The sequence below is a fragment of the Madurella fahalii genome (genome assembly GCF_045866475.1).
Source record: "Madurella fahalii IFM 68171 DNA, scaffold_2, whole genome shotgun sequence".
NCBI classification, from domain to species: Eukaryota; Fungi; Ascomycota; class Sordariomycetes; order Sordariales; genus Madurella; species Madurella fahalii.
Genome location: NW_027263972.1, coordinates 5252787 through 5269131, shown reverse-complemented (window position 1 = coordinate 5269131; position 16345 = coordinate 5252787). Strand labels below are relative to the sequence as shown.

At 55.6% G+C, this 16345-nt stretch overlaps 8 protein-coding genes across 8 annotated transcripts; 4 read left to right on the top strand and 4 right to left on the bottom strand.

Annotated features, from left to right (window-relative positions):
- Positions 1-162: 162 nt before the first annotated feature.
- Positions 163-862, bottom strand: LOC1 (60S ribosomal subunit assembly/export protein; the record flags this gene model as incomplete). Its single annotated transcript, XM_071059718.1, has 2 exons — positions 163-474; positions 554-862. The coding sequence occupies 2 exons, from the start codon at positions 860-862 to the stop codon at positions 163-165; spliced, it is 621 nt and encodes a 206-aa protein (XP_070915819.1).
- Positions 863-1202: 340 nt separating this feature from the next.
- Positions 1203-1957, top strand: HIS3 (imidazoleglycerol-phosphate dehydratase; the record flags this gene model as incomplete). The annotated part of the gene is made up of 2 exons (XM_071059717.1): positions 1203-1479; positions 1545-1957. The coding sequence occupies 2 exons, from the start codon at positions 1203-1205 to the stop codon at positions 1955-1957; spliced, it is 690 nt and encodes a 229-aa protein (XP_070915818.1).
- Positions 1958-2802: 845 nt separating this feature from the next.
- On the top strand, positions 2803-3242 carry MFIFM68171_04296 (uncharacterized protein; the record flags this gene model as incomplete). Its single annotated transcript, XM_071059716.1, has 2 exons — positions 2803-2972; positions 3080-3242. 2 exons carry the CDS (start codon positions 2803-2805, stop codon positions 3240-3242), a joined length of 333 nt encoding a protein of 110 aa, XP_070915817.1.
- Positions 3243-3378: 136 nt separating this feature from the next.
- On the bottom strand, positions 3379-4552 carry RFC4 (replication factor C subunit 4; the record flags this gene model as incomplete). The annotated part of the gene is made up of 3 exons (XM_071059715.1): positions 3379-4127; positions 4184-4404; positions 4461-4552. The coding sequence occupies 3 exons, from the start codon at positions 4550-4552 to the stop codon at positions 3379-3381; spliced, it is 1062 nt and encodes a 353-aa protein (XP_070915816.1).
- A 286-nt stretch (positions 4553-4838) lies between these two features.
- ECM42 (Arginine biosynthesis bifunctional protein ArgJ, mitochondrial) lies at positions 4839-6422 on the bottom strand (the record flags this gene model as incomplete). Its single annotated transcript, XM_071059714.1, has 4 exons — positions 4839-4875; positions 4920-5029; positions 5085-5253; positions 5314-6422. The coding sequence occupies 4 exons, from the start codon at positions 6420-6422 to the stop codon at positions 4839-4841; spliced, it is 1425 nt and encodes a 474-aa protein (XP_070915815.1).
- A 757-nt stretch (positions 6423-7179) lies between these two features.
- MFIFM68171_04293 (uncharacterized protein) lies at positions 7180-8347 on the top strand (the record flags this gene model as incomplete). The annotated part of the gene is made up of 3 exons (XM_071059713.1): positions 7180-7408; positions 7472-7569; positions 7892-8347. 3 exons carry the CDS (start codon positions 7180-7182, stop codon positions 8345-8347), a joined length of 783 nt encoding a protein of 260 aa, XP_070915814.1.
- A 400-nt stretch (positions 8348-8747) lies between these two features.
- Positions 8748-10064, bottom strand: MFIFM68171_04292 (uncharacterized protein; the record flags this gene model as incomplete). Its single annotated transcript, XM_071059712.1, has 2 exons — positions 8748-9070; positions 9374-10064. The coding sequence occupies 2 exons, from the start codon at positions 10062-10064 to the stop codon at positions 8748-8750; spliced, it is 1014 nt and encodes a 337-aa protein (XP_070915813.1).
- A 3227-nt stretch (positions 10065-13291) lies between these two features.
- Positions 13292-14859, top strand: MFIFM68171_04291 (uncharacterized protein; the record flags this gene model as incomplete). Its single annotated transcript, XM_071059711.1, has 3 exons — positions 13292-14423; positions 14500-14689; positions 14751-14859. 3 exons carry the CDS (start codon positions 13292-13294, stop codon positions 14857-14859), a joined length of 1431 nt encoding a protein of 476 aa, XP_070915812.1.
- Between the last annotated feature and the right edge of the window lie 1486 nt (positions 14860-16345).

Sequence of the window (16345 nt, the reverse complement as noted above, 5' to 3'; positions counted from 1 at the left end):
CCTCCCAGTCTCAGTTGGTATCTCTGTCCTAATTCTGACAAATCCCTGTTTTACCCCCTTCACCGACAACGCCGGACGCCCGCCATGCAAACATACACGAATGACCTGACCGTTAGTAAAAACCACACACTCCCAACCTCAAGTACAAATCGAGGTCCAATTTCATTCAGGCGCAGCAAAAGAAACCCTCTTCTTCTTCGGCTTGGCCGCTTTAGTCCCCATGGCCGTGACGACCTTGAGACTCTTGTCTTCCTCGGCCTCCTCTTCCCCACCCTTCTTGCCGCTCCGCTTGCGCTTCTTGCGCAACGACTCCTTGGTGTCCTCCAACCTGGCCTTGCGCTCCGCCTCCTTCTTCTCCGCCTCGGCCCGCCGCGCCTCGCGGATCTCCTCCATCTGGCGGGCCTTGATCATCTTGGACTCGATTTGCCCGTCTTTTTCGGCCTGGACGAGAGCGAGGATCGTGGTCATGCTTTCCTATAGGGATTGTTAGGATGGAGATGTAGAGATGGGCAAGGAAGGGGAGGTTGGGGATGGGGTTGGAAGGGATACAGACCCTGTCGTCGACAAACACCTTGCCCTTCTTCTTGCCCCGCGGCTTGGTCACGCCCACGGGTGTCACCATGTTCAATTCAGGAATTCCCAATTCCCTTTCCGTGTAGACCCTCTGCTTCTTCTTTTTGGACTTGTCGAGGCCCGCCAGGTTGGGGCGGCCTTTGACTTGTGTCGCTGTCACGGGGGCTTTTGATTTGGAGCCGGATCTGCCTTTGGATTTGGTGATGCCGCCGCCGCCGTCTTTAGAAGATTTGTTGCTCCCAGATTTGCTGGCAGCGAATTTGTTTTTTATTGTGCGTGTGGGTGCCATTGCTGCTGGTGATGTGTTTTGTTGGCGGTCGCTGTCGTCGTCGGTCTTGTTCGTCTGCTTCGAGCTCGTTCGAAAATTTTGGGTCGTCGTCCCTTATCGTGATGGCTATCGATCTGCGCTGGTGGGCCTGACAAGGGTCGTCTCTTCTGCCAAATGCTCCCGGCAGGCAAACGGTTGTCTTGGCGCGGGGTCCGATTCAGGTATCGATTCTTATCGCGGCCGATCGCGGTGCAAGCCCCAAAATTTCTGGGAAAAGTAGAGCAGGAGTTTGCGGCCATTGAATCACTTACAGCGGCAGTAAAGAGGTGCCTGGGCGTTTCCGAATTGCAAGGACATAATCATGAGCTCCCCTCAACCCGCAACCCGGTGGGCGGCGTTCGCGCGCGACACAAACGAGACCAAGATTCAGCTGGCGCTCAATCTCGATGGCGGCGCATTCCCCCCAGACACAGACCCCCGCTTGCAGGTCAGCGGTGCCGATGGCCACGCCAGCCAGTCGAGCAAGTCACAAACAATCAGCATTAATACGGGCATTGGATTCCTAGACCACATGCTCCATGCGCTAGCGAAGCACGCAGGCTGGAGTCTCGCGCTCGCCTGCAAAGGCGACTTGCACAGTCAGTGACCTCCCCCCCACTCCCCAAAGCCAAACCTCAAACATATCTATCTAACCCTGGTTCAGTCGACGACCACCACACAGCCGAAGACGTGTGCATCGCGCTCGGGTACGCCTTTGCACAAGCCCTGGGCGCGCCCACGGGCCTCGCCCGCTTCGGGTACGCCTACGCGCCGCTGGACGAGGCGCTCAGCCGGGCGGTGGTGGACCTGTCGAACCGGCCCTTCAGCGTCGTGGACCTGGGCCTGAAGCGGGAGAAGATCGGCGACCTCAGCACCGAGATGATCCCCCACTGCCTGCAGAGCTTCGCGCAGGCGGCCCGCGTCACGCTGCACGTCGACTGCCTGCGGGGCGACAACGACCACCACCGGGCCGAGAGCGCGTTCAAGGCGCTCGCGGTGGCAGTCCGGCAGGCTACGAGCAGGGTCAAGGGCAGAGAGGGGGAGGTGCCGAGTACGAAGGGGACTTTGACTGTGTAGCGGAGATGGTTTGTTGAGTTGTATGGAGAGCTCCGGAGGTGGGTCGGTATCATTGGCGGTTGAATGTTGAAGTGGTTAAAAAGATGGCGTTTTGTTTGGAGGGCAGTCGGATATCAGTTCTAGAGGGGCATGGTCTCTATAGACTGCAGGTATCCTCTGGGAGAGAGTGTGAGCGGGCGCTAAGAACAAGGCGAATAGAGATAGATAACAGACATCCTCAAAATGAGAGACTCTCTGCATACCTAAGATTAACGGTTGTTAAATTATGAGTTCTTGATTCTGGGAAACACTCAGCAGTTGTTTTTGTTTCCGAGTACTTCAATCGGATCTGCGGGATGCCGAAAACGGTACTGTATCCGACGCTGACAGGCGGCCCCACAGTGGTATGATGGGCGTCCGAACAGCCGGAAAACCCAAAGCTCTCACAAAGCCTTGCCACCCCTGCCCATCCAAGTGACTTATGAAGTAATGACGCACTCACGGGAGTCGCGAGATGATTGATAAGATCTGATCGTTTTGCTTGCGAATCTACCATTGGCAAATTTGTTTGGATTCGGGGAAGAAGCAGCGGAGACGGTACCCGTCATCTTGTGAAGAAATTCGGCCACCCGAGCCGCCCGTACCGAGCTACACCTGCAGCTCGGACAACGCGCCACGACGGCAGGTTCAAGACCTTACACGCCTACCCATCCCACGAAAGGACGGGTTCGAGGCGGGCAGCCGCCACCGGTAGTAAATCGCCTAATTCTGACCCTCCTGTGAATCCCGTCCCAGGTGGCACGGCTCATACATAATCATCACACTTTCATCCACCAACATCCCACCTCATCCATCTTTCCGACACAATGCCTTCCATCAACGACAGCAAACACGACGAAGCCGTCGACGCCTCATGGGAGGCCACCCGGGGCGCCGTCTACGGCGCCGTCAAGTGGGGCGCTGCCACGGCCATGCTGGGCGGGTTGGGTTACCTAGTTTCGCCTCTCTATAGGGGATTGACGATCCAGTTTAAAGTGTACGTATCTACCGCCCTGTAATTCCCGCTCTGTTTTGAAACATTCTGGTATAGAAACTGCGGAGGCGCGGTGGAGAGAGAGCAAAATACTGACTGTGGTGGATCAGGTACCTCCAAATGTCGGGCATGGTGCTGGGAAGCATGATGGAGGCGGACCACAGGCTCCGTGAGTACGAGGCAAAGATGCGCATCAAGAGGCGACTGGCGAGGGACCAGGCCATGTGGCAGAGTCTTGAGCGGGAATACGGGAAGGACGAGGATGAGGATTGATGCGGGATACTCTTGTGGATGCCGCGGCTGGCAGCCAAGTGGCCCGTGTATTATATATCGCCTTTCCTCTACTCATCCGAGGAAAGCACATGAAGCTTGATTGGGTATCTTGGATTATTTTCTATTCTATATCTCATCACTTCTTTGGCAGCTCAAACTTCTTCGGGTCCATATTCAGCTTGCACAGCCGAACCACGCAACCGCTCAGCTGTAGCAACGTCTGCACCCCTTCCAGGATCTTCATGTGTGTGAACCCAATCTCTTTGATGAATTCCAGTTTGGAGTGCTCGCTCAATGTCGGGATCGTCTTGGTCACCTTAAACATGGTGCTGATAATATCATGACTTGAATACCCCAAGTCCCACAGCTCCCTCAGCGTGTCGAGTGCCGAGTCCACATTGCCCTCGTAGCACGCCTTGAGCATAGCCTGCACTTTGATCGGGTGTGGTGAATCGACCACCTTGAAGACGTTGTCCCCGGAGACGAAGCCGAACCCGGCATAGGTCGATTGCAGGTTGTTGATGGCCTGGCGCATGTCACCCTCGGCGCTGAAGACGAGGGCGGCCAGACCGTCGTCGCTGTACTCAACCTTTTCCGCTTCGATGATCTGCAGCAGCCGCTTGACCACCTGCGCGTCGGTCAGCTTGGCGTACCGCAGGATGGCGCACCGTGACTGGAGCGGCTCGATGATCTTGTTGGACTGGTTGCATGCAAAGGCGAAGCGTGTCGTGTTCGAGTAGATCTCCATCGTCCGCCGCAGAGCTTGCTGTGCGCCCGACGTCATGCTATCTGCTTCGTCCAGGATCACGATCTTGTGCCGCCCGGGAGGAAGTGTGACTTTCTTTTGGGCGAAGCCCTTGATTCGCTGCCGAACAACCTCGATACCTGCCCGCGCTCCGTTAGGGTCCGTGGCCGGGGAGAGGATAGGTAATCAGTCGTACCTCGCTCATCGCTGGCGTTTAACTCCAACACGGCTTCCTTGTATGAGTCCCCCAGTAATTGCCTCGCCAGGCATAGGACGCTGGTCGTCTTGCCGATACCGGGCATACCCGAGATGATGACATGGGGCATGTTGCCGTCTCTGGCGATGATCTTGAGTCGCTCGATGGTCTCTGTGTTGCCGACAATGTCATCGAGGAAGACGGGACGGTATTTCTCTACCCTACAAAAATAGGCGTCAGCACCTCGGCATGGGAAGTAGTTCGCGCGCCCGCTCACCATGGCAGCTCGTAGGTGGCATTGCTGTTCATCAGTGCCTTGTAGGCGGCAGTTGAAGATTCGCCTTTCTCTTCCGGTTTGGCTGCCGACATCTTAGCAGATTTGCTGAGTAGCGAGTATCACGATCGAAGTCGTGAGGCGATGAGGAGGCAACAGACGCGTCAGGTCGCGTCTTGGATTTTAAGTGGTTTTATCACTGCATGTGCAACCCTAACCCTATTATTGTGCCTTTCATTTCTCCCTATTGAAAGCATGTGCGACATAGAATTCTTGCACTAACAGTCCCAGAGAGTGCCCACTTAAAGATTATGGACTTGCACCTGCTTAGATCTATATTTTCAACAGATATCCACTAGAAGTTCGTCACCGCTTCCCCCTTTACGTTCGATAGTCGCCGTTGATGGTGCTATCCGACCTGGTCAGAACGAGTCCAGAGTTGCAAGCGTCGGGTTCACTCACATGTATTCGTGACTATAGTCACATGTCCAATAGGTAGCTTGCTTATCGCCCACACCCAGCCTAACCAAGATCTTGAGGTCCTCAAGCTCCAGTATCTCGGCAGCTCTCGCCTGCTAGGGGTCAACAGCTGCTCTCGTCAGGCCTGCATTCACAATCGGGCCTTACCTCGTCAACCTTCTCTGGCTCACCATTCACTAGGAGCTTCAGCTCGGCGGTTCCGTCAGTGGGGATGAAAGACACGTTTGTCTTCTCGGGGACAATCTCGGGAACTTCGTTGATCGGCTGACCAGGCTCGGAAATCAGCGAGTAACCCGTAGCACACAAGATACGGCCCCTGGCAAATGAGTCAGGAAAATCAGGAGACTTTTGCGTGAAACAATACAGGAACACATACCAGTTTGCGTCCTTGCCATACAGTGCCGTCTTCACAAGGGGTGACCGCGCAATCGTGCTGGCAATCTTTCTGGCCGACTCCTCACTTGCCGACTCGGTGACCCGGATGGTGACGAACTTTGTGGCGCCCTCGCCGTCGCGCACCACGAGCTGCGCTAGCTCGGCTGCAAAGTCGGTCAGCACGGTGCGGAACGCGTCGTAGTCGGGCGAGCCCTCGACCACCTCCTTGCCACCCGCGAGGCCGTTTGCCAGCAGGGCAATTGTGTCATTGGTTGATGTGTCGCCGTCGATGGTGATGCTGTTGAAGGAGCGGTCGACTGCGTACTTGAGCACAGAGGGAAGGGCGGCTGACGAGATGGGCGCGTCCGTAGCGATGACGCCCAGCAGTGTAGCCATGTTGGGATGGATCATGCCGGCACCCTTGGTCATGCCCGCGATCCTGTACTCGATTTCTGGCGACGAGGGCAGGCTGAAAGTACGAGACATGAGCTTCGGGAAAGTGTCGGTGGTGCAGATGGCCTTGGCTGCCGTCAGCCAGTGCTCGTGAGACGCGCCCAGAGCGTCGTGTGCCGCTGGCACCTTGCTGATGATCTTGTCGATGGGCAGCCGCTGGCCGATGACGCCGGTACTCATCACTATGGTGCTGTCGCTCCATCCCAGGCACTTGTCTGTCTCTTGTGCCATCTTAGCGGCATCTTCCAGGCCGCCCTTGCCGGTGACTGCATTGGCACATCCCGAGTTGATGATGACACTCTGGACCCCGTGGTTACTTTTCCTCTGCAGAAGGTTTCTGCTGAAGGTGACGGGTGCGGCTTGGAACTTGTTCTTAGTGAAGACAGCGGCGGCAGCGCAGGGCGCGTCCGACGTCAACAGGGCCAAGTCGGGTTTCGTTGTGTTGCTCGGTTTAACTCCGACTATTGTGCCAGAGGCCCGGAAGCCGATAGGATAGGTCCCCTTCGTCGGGACATACTTCTTCTTAGCCGCAGGAATGGAGCCGTTCGGTAGAGCAGAGTATGCCCGCGATGGCGCTTGGGGGAAGTGGCGAGCCAACTGAGTGCGGGATTGCCGCAATTGGCTCAACAAGCACCCATTGAAGCTTGCCATGGCCATATCAGTCCCTATGTCTCGATTCCGGAGCGGGATTATGGTTTCGAATCACAGACAACAGTCATTCCTCGCTGAAAAAGCCGACCGCCGATTATTTAGGGAAAGTCGTGGCGGTACCGGAGCAGGGACCTGTTTGACTCACAACCAACCGCATCGGGGGCTCAAAACTTATGTACTCTGCGGCTAGTTGCTTTGAGTCAGAGTAAATCCTCCGTTTTATTAGATTCACAGCAGAAGACCTGCCTTGGGAGTTTTGTGATGGCTCTCTATAAAAAATTGTTAGCCAGAAGACTCGCAGCATTAGCCACAATGTGGGTGGTTCAACAGAGGTGAGGTTGGGTCCATACCTACCTACCGCTGTGGCTCATGAGCGGGCCGATGCAGGCCGTAATGTGGCTCAAATCGGACCCCGATATTGCTCCACCGGCCAACCTCCATAAAAGGATTTTCTTTTTGCTGCAATCTTCTTCCTCTTTCCATCCTTCCAACTAAGCTCCAAAAGAACACGAATCACCAACGTGCTTCGTGGGAGCCGCATTCCCTATTGTCCCGGCTGCCTGGGCCTTTCCGCTGCAGCCTTTCCCCCAGATTTTTCCTTGCATGCCTCCGCGAGTTTCGCGTTCTTGATCTGGGAGCTTCTCATCTAAAAAGGAATTGAGGCACACCACGACAAAGCGAAACCGTCCCCATCACCCATCACCCATCACCCATCACCCATCATCACCATCTCTTCCCATATTCACAGACAAGCAGCAGCAAAATGTCGTCAGAGATCTTGGACGCCTATTGGGCTGCGCCGCCGATGGCCAGAACATTGGCGACGGGCATCGTCGCCGTATCGATTCCGGCCCATCTTGGCTTCCTGTCGTTCCATCGACTCTACTTCACCGAGCAAATGCTCTTCCGGTTTCCGCCTGAGATATGGCGTTTGGTCTCGAGTTTCTTGCTCTGCGGTCCGCAGTTCAGCCTCATCATGGATCCCTACTTCGGTATGGGCGCTCCATTCATTGTTTCATACTTGGCGACGAGTGTTGTCTGACTTTGCCAAACAGCCTACCAGTACATGAAGCAGGTAGAGATGACGAACTCCAAGTTTTCGAGGAAGGAGGACGTTCTCTGGTACCTAATTACGGTCTGCGGCTTCATCATTGTAGGTTCATCTCTTTCCACTTCCCATTCACATAGCACACCCTCGTATATCTGCCCGCATAGTGCTTGTTCCCCCAACTATCGCGGTTCCTGGAAACGAGGAAGATTGCCCCCGTATGTCGACCGATCCGCCATTCGCAATCAATCAAAAGGTCGGTCGGGGTGCGGGCATGGTGGGATGTCTTTATGGATGACTCGGGCGGATATTCTCCGTTTGCTCGGGTGGTTTTTTTGCTCCCTACATTTCGACGCCAAGGCATTTGATATTTGTGCCCACCGTAGGCAGCTGCAGCAACGACCAACAACTAACAGTAGAAACGCAGATCATCAACCGGGTTTTCCTCGACGGTATATTCTTCCTCCAGGGACTCATCATTGCCTTGTGCTACACAGCCGTGCAAGATCAACGCGGCGTTAAGACCAACTTTTTCTTCTTCACGGTACCCGCGCAGGCGCTCCCGTATTGCATGCTCGTGGCCTCGCTGGTTATGTCTCCTGGTGTGATCCCGCTACAGCTTAGCGGCATCGTGGCAGCCCATCTGCACGACTTCCTGTACCGGATCTGGCCCGAATTCGGCGGCGGACCAAACTTGCTGTCAACACCTGCTTTTGTCTCTTGGCTGGTCCAGACCCCCAGAGTACTCCAGCGCGAGTACGGTACAGCTATCCGTCCACCAGGCGAGCAGACTTCGGGTAGCGGCACTGGGGCGTCGACGGGTTCAGTGCTTCCTGATTCGTGGAAGACGAGAGGCGCCGGCCGCCGTCTCGGGGACAACTGAGGGGGCGACCACCCGAATACCACAGAGCAACCGGTGTATCAACAAGCTGTAGTAATATCACACTTAATTTTGCCTGCGTGCTATAGAACCCGTTGCGTTGTCCCTGTTTGTATTCCTTGCCAGGTACCCCAACCGTCGAGGAGCCATACAAGATCTGCTATGTCGTGGCCCATGGACCAACTATGGCCGACGAAACAACAGACGCACTTTGAATCCGGTTATGTCCAAATCATGCCCGCTAAAATCCAGTAGTACCTCTCGAACTCCAAGAAAGTGAAGCCAGCTTTACTGCTGTAGAGCCCATCCGGCATCCCTGAATTCCCCCAATAGCCGGAAAACGAAACGTCCCGCTGCGCCGAATCTACCCTAAACCGCCGTTAAACGCAAGAGGAAAAAGGAGCTACCAGATATCGCTCCCCCGCCCAATCTCAATCTCAGCGTAATGTCTATTCCCACCCGAACTGTGTCTCGAATCCTTGTCCCTTTTCCGTCCTCTCTCCGGTTTCGCCTGCCCTTGCTGCTCTCCTTGCCCGGAAAATACCCGGTTCCTGAATGTCCGTGAATCAGTTTCCCCCTCGCCCTCCTGTTCTTCCTCTTCTTCTTCCTCCCACTTCGTCCTCTCCCCGTCAGCAGGAAGCGGTGGTAGTGGCGCCTGGTAATACTCCGGGAATGCTAGTGGGCCGCTAATAGTGGTATTCTCCCGCCCGTGGAGCGGTTTTGAGCCTGAGAGGTTGTGATGGTGGTGGTGATGGTGATTGTGATTGTGATGGCGGTGGGAGGTGGTTGGGGGAGAAGAAGTAGAAGAAGCAGAAGCAGAAGCAGAAGCAGAAGCAGAAGAAGAGAGTGGGACCAAGTTGAGCAGTGGGGGAATGTATTTTCTGGGTTTGCTGCCGGGGTGTTTGTTGTTGCTGGGTACGGTGGTGTTGATAGAAGATGGGGGTACCGGTTGCCGGAAAGAAGTGTGGGTCGGGATTACAAGAGCGGGAAGCTGGGTTGATGGGACTTGTCTTGCGGATTCTGAGAGACGGGGTGTGATGGACAGGCTTCTTGCAAGGGAGGAGTTGGGTTCGCGCTCCTGGGCGACGGCTTTGCTCAGGACCATGTCCTTGACCTCGTCATGAGTTCGGGGTCTTGAGCCCGAGTAAGGAGGAGGGGAGAAAGCCCTTCGGACGGGCGCAGCTGCCGCGGCGTTGATGTAAGCTGGTATGGCCGCCTCGTCGGGTTGTGATTTTGACGAGGCCGTGCCTGGGCTGGGAAACTGAGGCGGTAGCGGTGTAGGTGAGGCTATTGAGCGGGTGCTTGGGGTGGGCGTTCCGCGGACGATGGCCCGCGGGATATAGGCGGGATGGGTTGGCATTGCACTGGCCGAACCGTACGTGCTGGGCGGGGAGATGGTATATGCCGGCTTCTCGGTCGAATAGGTGTATGAGGTACCCGGATCGCCCTCTTGATACCGGTCCATCTTGTAGTCCGTGGTGTAGGTGAGAGTAGGAGGCATGCCGCCAGGCGGTTCCCTCTCGTTAAAGTTGCACGAGTAGAAGGTGTCTTCCCGGTCGTAACCCCGTAGTCGTCGCCAGTAAATGATGAATAGCACCAGAGCGCTCAGGAACAAAGCAGCGGCTCCGCATGAAATGCCGGCGATGGCGCCAGTGGTGAGGTCTGAGTGGACACCGGAGTTGGCATCCCTTTGGAGGATATGTGACCACAGTGAAGCCATGTTTGCCAAACAGGCTACCCATCGAGACTCGAGAGATTAGCTATTCAAGCCCTGCCTGGGACAGGATTTCGAGTCTCTGGCGGTGCCAAGCACCACGGTCCTTCAACTCGAAGTTGTAAAATATCAAACATAGGAGATGCGCCAGAGATCGGGGGCCGTTGATGTGAAATAAGGAGTGAGACAAGGGCGGGAAGAGGCAACCACACAGGTTGGGCACGGTCTAGTATACCGGGAAATGGAGTTCTGTATGCGGTTGGATCTGCTCGCCACCGGTTGCAAGCCTAACTGGTTACACAGTACGGTAAGCCTACAAGATCAATGCATGTAGGGTAGCTCCACGCCGCCGGGCTGCCTCGCATAGAAATGATTCCCAGCCTGCCTTGTCTCTCTAGCCCCGGGAATGAAAGGAATAGCTATTAGAAACCTCGCTGGAGCAAGAGGCAACATCTTACCCTGAACCGCCATGGACTGGATTTTGCCCGGGCGTTCTGCTGCTCGCAGTTCCACTCACTATTCTACGTCGTCGCATTGGTAGCCGTACGCACCGGTGAGCCTGACGGAGGTAGCCTTGAGGTCCTTTCGGAGCAAATGCCATAGCCGGGCCAGCCCTCGGCGCGGTGTCGGGTTTCATTTGGGGCAGAAGCAAGGGCAGATGCAGTCAGGGGGGCCATGCCCCAGCCCAATCATGACTTGCAGCAGGCGGGATGACAAGGGATCGAAAGAAATGGTGGAGGTGGGACAGGCCGGGGTTGATGGTCCTGTCGCCGGCCAATGGTAGAAACACCGAGGTTTCGTTCCGCTGGCGCGTAGGATTGACGGATGGGAGCACGGAATGTGCCGGAGGGCTCTGGCTGGCTACACAAGCGAGGACAAGTCGGTGATCAAGGGAGATCTACCGGAAAACTCCCACTTCGAATCCAGGAGGGTGTCTTGGCTAGCCTAGAATGCTCATCTAAGCCTTGGGAAATAAACTTCCACATTGTTGAGCGTGCTTGAAACTGGGACCCATGCAGATGATATTAGCAGACGGGCTTTGCGTAGAGTTTCCCCTCGTCTCGTGGCTGCTGCTCGCAATCGATCCAGATGGACTTGCCCAAGTTTCGATCAGATGCTAGCTTGGCAGGCGCGGCCAGGCTCCAGGCCGATCGATCGGGCGAGGCATCTTCGGCTGGGAAGTGGGGGCGAAGTCATCCGCAGCCAGCCGTTCAGCAAAGGGAGGCGTCAGCCATGAGAATAATTGCCAGTCTGATTCGCCTACCTTATTGCTCACCATCGAAGTAGGATGAAGATGGCCATTCTCTGGGGTGGCCAGGTGACAACACCATGCATCTAGGAGGGTGTCGGTCGGCGCTAAGAACCATCGTGCCGGGTGCGTGAGAACAGTCCTTCCCGACTTCCCCGCCATCCGGACCAAGGCCAAGCTCGGCTCGCCAGACACCATCCGCCGTCGCCCCGAGTCCTTGTTTGCATGGCTGTGGGCTCTGCGGTCTCCCAAACTACGTTCGCTGCCTGACACGGCCGCTTCTGACCGGCATCTGCATCTTACGCTGCTGGTCGGCCGAGTAATTAACAGTTATTTACAGGCAACATAGTGTCGGTAGGCCGAGCCTGCTAGAATCAACAGCCCAAAGCATCACAAATTTCCGGGCATCGAATGCGGCGGTCAGTGAGGGGATAGGCCGATGCAGCTGCCCGCCGCCCACAGCTAACCTCCGCAACGACTATTGTGCAACGCCGAAACGCGGCCACACACCCTCCTCAACCCCGAACGGATCTGTCTCATTGGCCAGTCCATGTCAGCCCATAGAGAGTCGCCACCCCCCAGCATTGCCTAAACATCAAGTTTATGGATGACAGAGTACAAACAGCCATGGAGTGCCGGCGTCGTCGCCAAACGCTTTCGTACCTGCAGTGGTAGTATCATGCCTCCTGTAGTGCAGGCTGCGTCGCGACAAGGCTTTAAAAGATTCGGATTCGCTACTGAGAGACAATGAGCAGGTGCGGCTTGCAAGACGGATGACCGTATCGAGGTCGCAAAGGCTCAATGCCAGACGGACAGGCAATCTGTCGAGATCCCAAAGTACCAGTATTACACACGAGTCTTGTCAGGGAGTCGTGCAGAGAGCTGAGCAGACTAGACGAGCAGACCTTCTATTCTTGTTTCTGTGTGACACTGGGCTTTTCCTACACTGCTACCACCAGGCTTTGTGCGACGGATGTTACTTGGGGTTCTGCTCCTCCAGCTCCGGCATTGCCCTCAGCCGCAACAATGCGCAAGTACTTTCGATGCGCATGGTAATTGATGGCGACATATTTAGACATCGTTATCATTCAAGCGGGCATGTCGTGTAATCTGCACGTCCCTCAAACATGTACCCCTATCTAGCATCGAGTCACCGTGAGGCGAATTGTAACAAATAACAGCTGTTTAACTTCAGGAGTAGACTCGCAACATCAGTCCCAACCGTCGCTTTGTCACCTGGAAGGCCGATATGCTCCGGTTGAAACACGACAAAAACATGGTTCTGTGCACACTACTCAGCAAGAGGGGCAAGCCTTGCTTGCGTCAGCCACACCCAGCAATACAAGATCAGTGTCGAGTTTAGGTGCAAGCTTTCCAGATCTGGAGTTGCGCTACCCTAAGGTCCTTGGCAGCGTTGATGATCCGGTGAGAGACTCTCTTGACGTTAGATGAGCTTGCCGTCAACACGTTTACGAACGGTTGGATCATACCCAGCCTCGCACACAACTGCCATCGTGAAAGTCGACTAAACGTTGGAAGAACATTGACATGGGCAGTTATACATGTGTAAAAAGTTGTGCGACTAGGGGCCGCGTCTGTCCGATACCTCTCTGGCACGCAAGGTTCTGTCAGACTCTTGTCAATGCAGGTCGTCAGACCACATCTCGATACCGTGGAAGCAGGATGCTTCTCAGACGATCATCCTGGTTGTCTGCTCGACCATGATGGTTTCACCCGCCGGCACGCGGTATGGCCATAGGCAGCACGGCGGAGGAGTTCGTTGCATATGGCCTTGGGCCTGCTCTTCGTATACATTGACCTAGCGGAAGTCCCGCCAACTTGACGAATATAAAAGTTCTCCGCTTCACTCATGTCAAGATGAAGGGAAAATTAGACAACTCTAGTCTACGGATCCCAATCCCTCATTTTTCTTCAAAAGGATAACCGCAGAAGCGCACCCCCTCGTCCCTCCAGAAACACAATCATGCGGCCGCCCTACTCACCCCTCCTCCTCCTCCCCTCCCTATCCTCCACCGAAACCCTCGGCACCATCACCATCCACTCCCTCCACCGCTCCTGCAACCCCTCGGGCAGCAGCTGCACCTACGCCCTGACCCTGGATGCAAAATACACCGCCTCCTCCGCCCCCTCCACCAACAACCTCGACACCGTCACAACCTGCTCTTTTATCGTCTCCTCCTCCCCCCCGGCCAATCTCCCAGCCAATCAAACATCCTTCACGGCCCAGCAATGCGGCAGCGGCGCCCGCTTCCGCATCAACGGCGCCTGGGACCCCGAGAGCCGGTTCATCACCCTCGTGCCGACCGACACGTGGCACGGGGCTTACGCCTCCCTCGGGTACCTCGGCGAGGAGCTAGTCGAGGGGCGGACTGTGGGGCCGCGGGAGGGGGTGGCGTATCGGCTTGGGATGGCTTCGGATGAGAAGGAGAAGAGAGGGGAGGCGGAGAAGAAGATGGTTATGATGATGATGGGAGGGGGCGATGGGGATGGGGATCATGGAGATGGTGATGATGGACATGATGATGGTGGGAAGGGGGATTGCGAGAAAGGTGGAGATAGTGGGAAAGGGGATTGTGGGAAGGGTGGCGATGGTGGTAAAGGGGATGGCGATAAAGGGGATGGGGTTAAAGGGGATGGCGGGAAGGGCGATGATGGATATGGAGACGGCGGGAAAGATGGGGATTGTGGAAAAGGGGGTCACGGTGGAAAAGGGGATTGTGGAAAGGGCGACGACGGACATGGGGATGGCGGCAAGGGCGGTGATTGCGGAAAGGATGGTGGAAAGGGGGACTGTGGGAAAGGTGGGGATGGTGGAAAGGGCGACGATGGGAAAGGTGGTTACGGGGTTAAAGTTGGCGATGGGCATGAGATGGGTGACTGGGGAAAGCGAGGCCATGGGAACCATGACGGGAAACGAGGCTGGGATGACAATGGGTACAATGTAATGATCAGGGGATTGAGAAAGAGTGGGTGGAATAGGTCGAATGGGCGGAAAGAGAACAAGATAATGCACGGTAGGGAGAAAAGGGGCATCAAGAGGGACGCAATGACGCTTTCATTGGAGACGACACGGCAGGTTAGGGGACTGACAATGTGTACGTCTTCCGACAGAGGAAGCCTACCTATATGGTGTTGGGGAATGACTGACTGACTGCTTGCCTTGCTCTGCAGTTACCGATATCCAATTGGAGGCGACAGCTGTACGGTTCACCCTCGCGGACAGCGAGCGCGGCGAGAAGCATTGCTCGTTTGCTGTCCCCAGTATCAAGACCAGTTGGTATGCCCAGCGCTGCGGGAACGAATTCACCATCTCCTGGGGTTACAACAAAGATACGGATAGCGCGGTGATGACAATTTGCCGGTGAGTTCTTCTCCATGCTTGTTACCCCAAGAGGAGATGACAAACTGACCAGCTTTTGAAGCCCTCTGGATGGAACAGCTGCCTGGTTTGGATTCGATGAGGTGAGCTCCTCCGATGGGTACCTTGGAGACTCTAAGGCGGAGCCTGTGCACCGGACGGGCTGCGCTTAAAGGAGGCTGTCTGTCAGGGTAGCTAGCCCCGCGCTGCTCCAATGTACAGTAGCTGGGCCTCGGCAACAGGATCAATTTGTTTGTACTGCAACTGCCTTCATCCATCAGGATTCCACAGTCTTGAGGACCCGTCATTGGAGAAACATGCAACGCCCGGAGTGAAACAGCGTCAAAGTGCACAGAGTTCGACACCATCCGTGAGGCGCTGATGAACGATGCGGCGAGGCAGGCAGCTGACGCCTCGTATTGAAAAATCTCACATTCGGAATCCGCGATGAGCGAGTAGTGTCCTGCCGCCGGGACAGATTCCGGACGCGGTTAGTCAAGAGCATTACTATGGCCAATGCCTGCTAAGGGTTCAGGCTCAACAGTCAAGACAGTATCACCAACATTGATACCGAGTGTGACAAACCGGGGCGCGACCCTCGATATTGACGTGCTCCGGCGATTCTGCATAGCTGGTGTAGCACGGCGCAGACAAACCGGCATAGACACCCTCAGGTGTAAGCCGTGACTGGGAGTTGTGCTGCTTCCAGAACTGACTGCCTGGCCCCTTTGGTAGGGTGGCACATGCATTGCATAGATTGTTTGCCCTCGCATCCGGTGCCGTGATACGGCATGTCGGGTCCTATCAAGTGACGGGAATCCATGTTTCAACCGTCGTCGAACTGCAGCTTCCCAAATAGATTGCGAAAGGCGCCGGTAGTTGGAAGGAGCCCGTCTAAGCGCCCGTGAATCAGACACCCACCTTGCCTCTGCACGGACCACTTACTCGAAACTGACCCCCAACCGGCAACGTTGTGGTCTGTCCAATGAGATTGGGAGAAGCGCTGTTGGATTGGCCCGCATCGGATGACATGCAGACGCGCATTCCGTGGGGTTTGCATGTTCTCATCTTCAATTGGCAAGGGAATGCCCCTCTAACCCTCGCACATCTGCACATCGTCACACATTCACATACTCACATACTCACATCTTGAGCGGTCTAGAAAGCAATGCACTTATTTCAGCAACCGGAATCCTAGTGCCACAGCTGGAGCTTCTAGCTCAGTTCTTGACTGCTCGTTCAGCCTGATCAGCCGCTGTTTTGGACCATTCCGTGCCGTACCGTGCCTCTTTTCTTCCCCGCTGCCGATAGCCCCCACTCGTCCACCGCCGTACAGTGGGAACCCCTCCATCATCCGAGCCATACGCATGCTGGCGCCTGTGACTTCGCCCGGTTCAGGTTCTCATAAAATAGCACGAGATAGAACCGCCTACCCGCCAACCAGCTTTTGGGGGTTGCACAAGTAGGATTCCCGGTTCGAACAACTGTTTGAAACCATTGTCCGAGAAAGGGTGGCTTGATTACGCCATCTTCATGTCTCGCTTGTTCCTCACGTGAATCCCGGGCCTCGGAGCATCAGAACATTACTTGAGCTCCAGACTACTCCCCACACCCGCTCCCTACAGTATCTCCGCGTTCTAGGCCGTCGCGCATCGACAC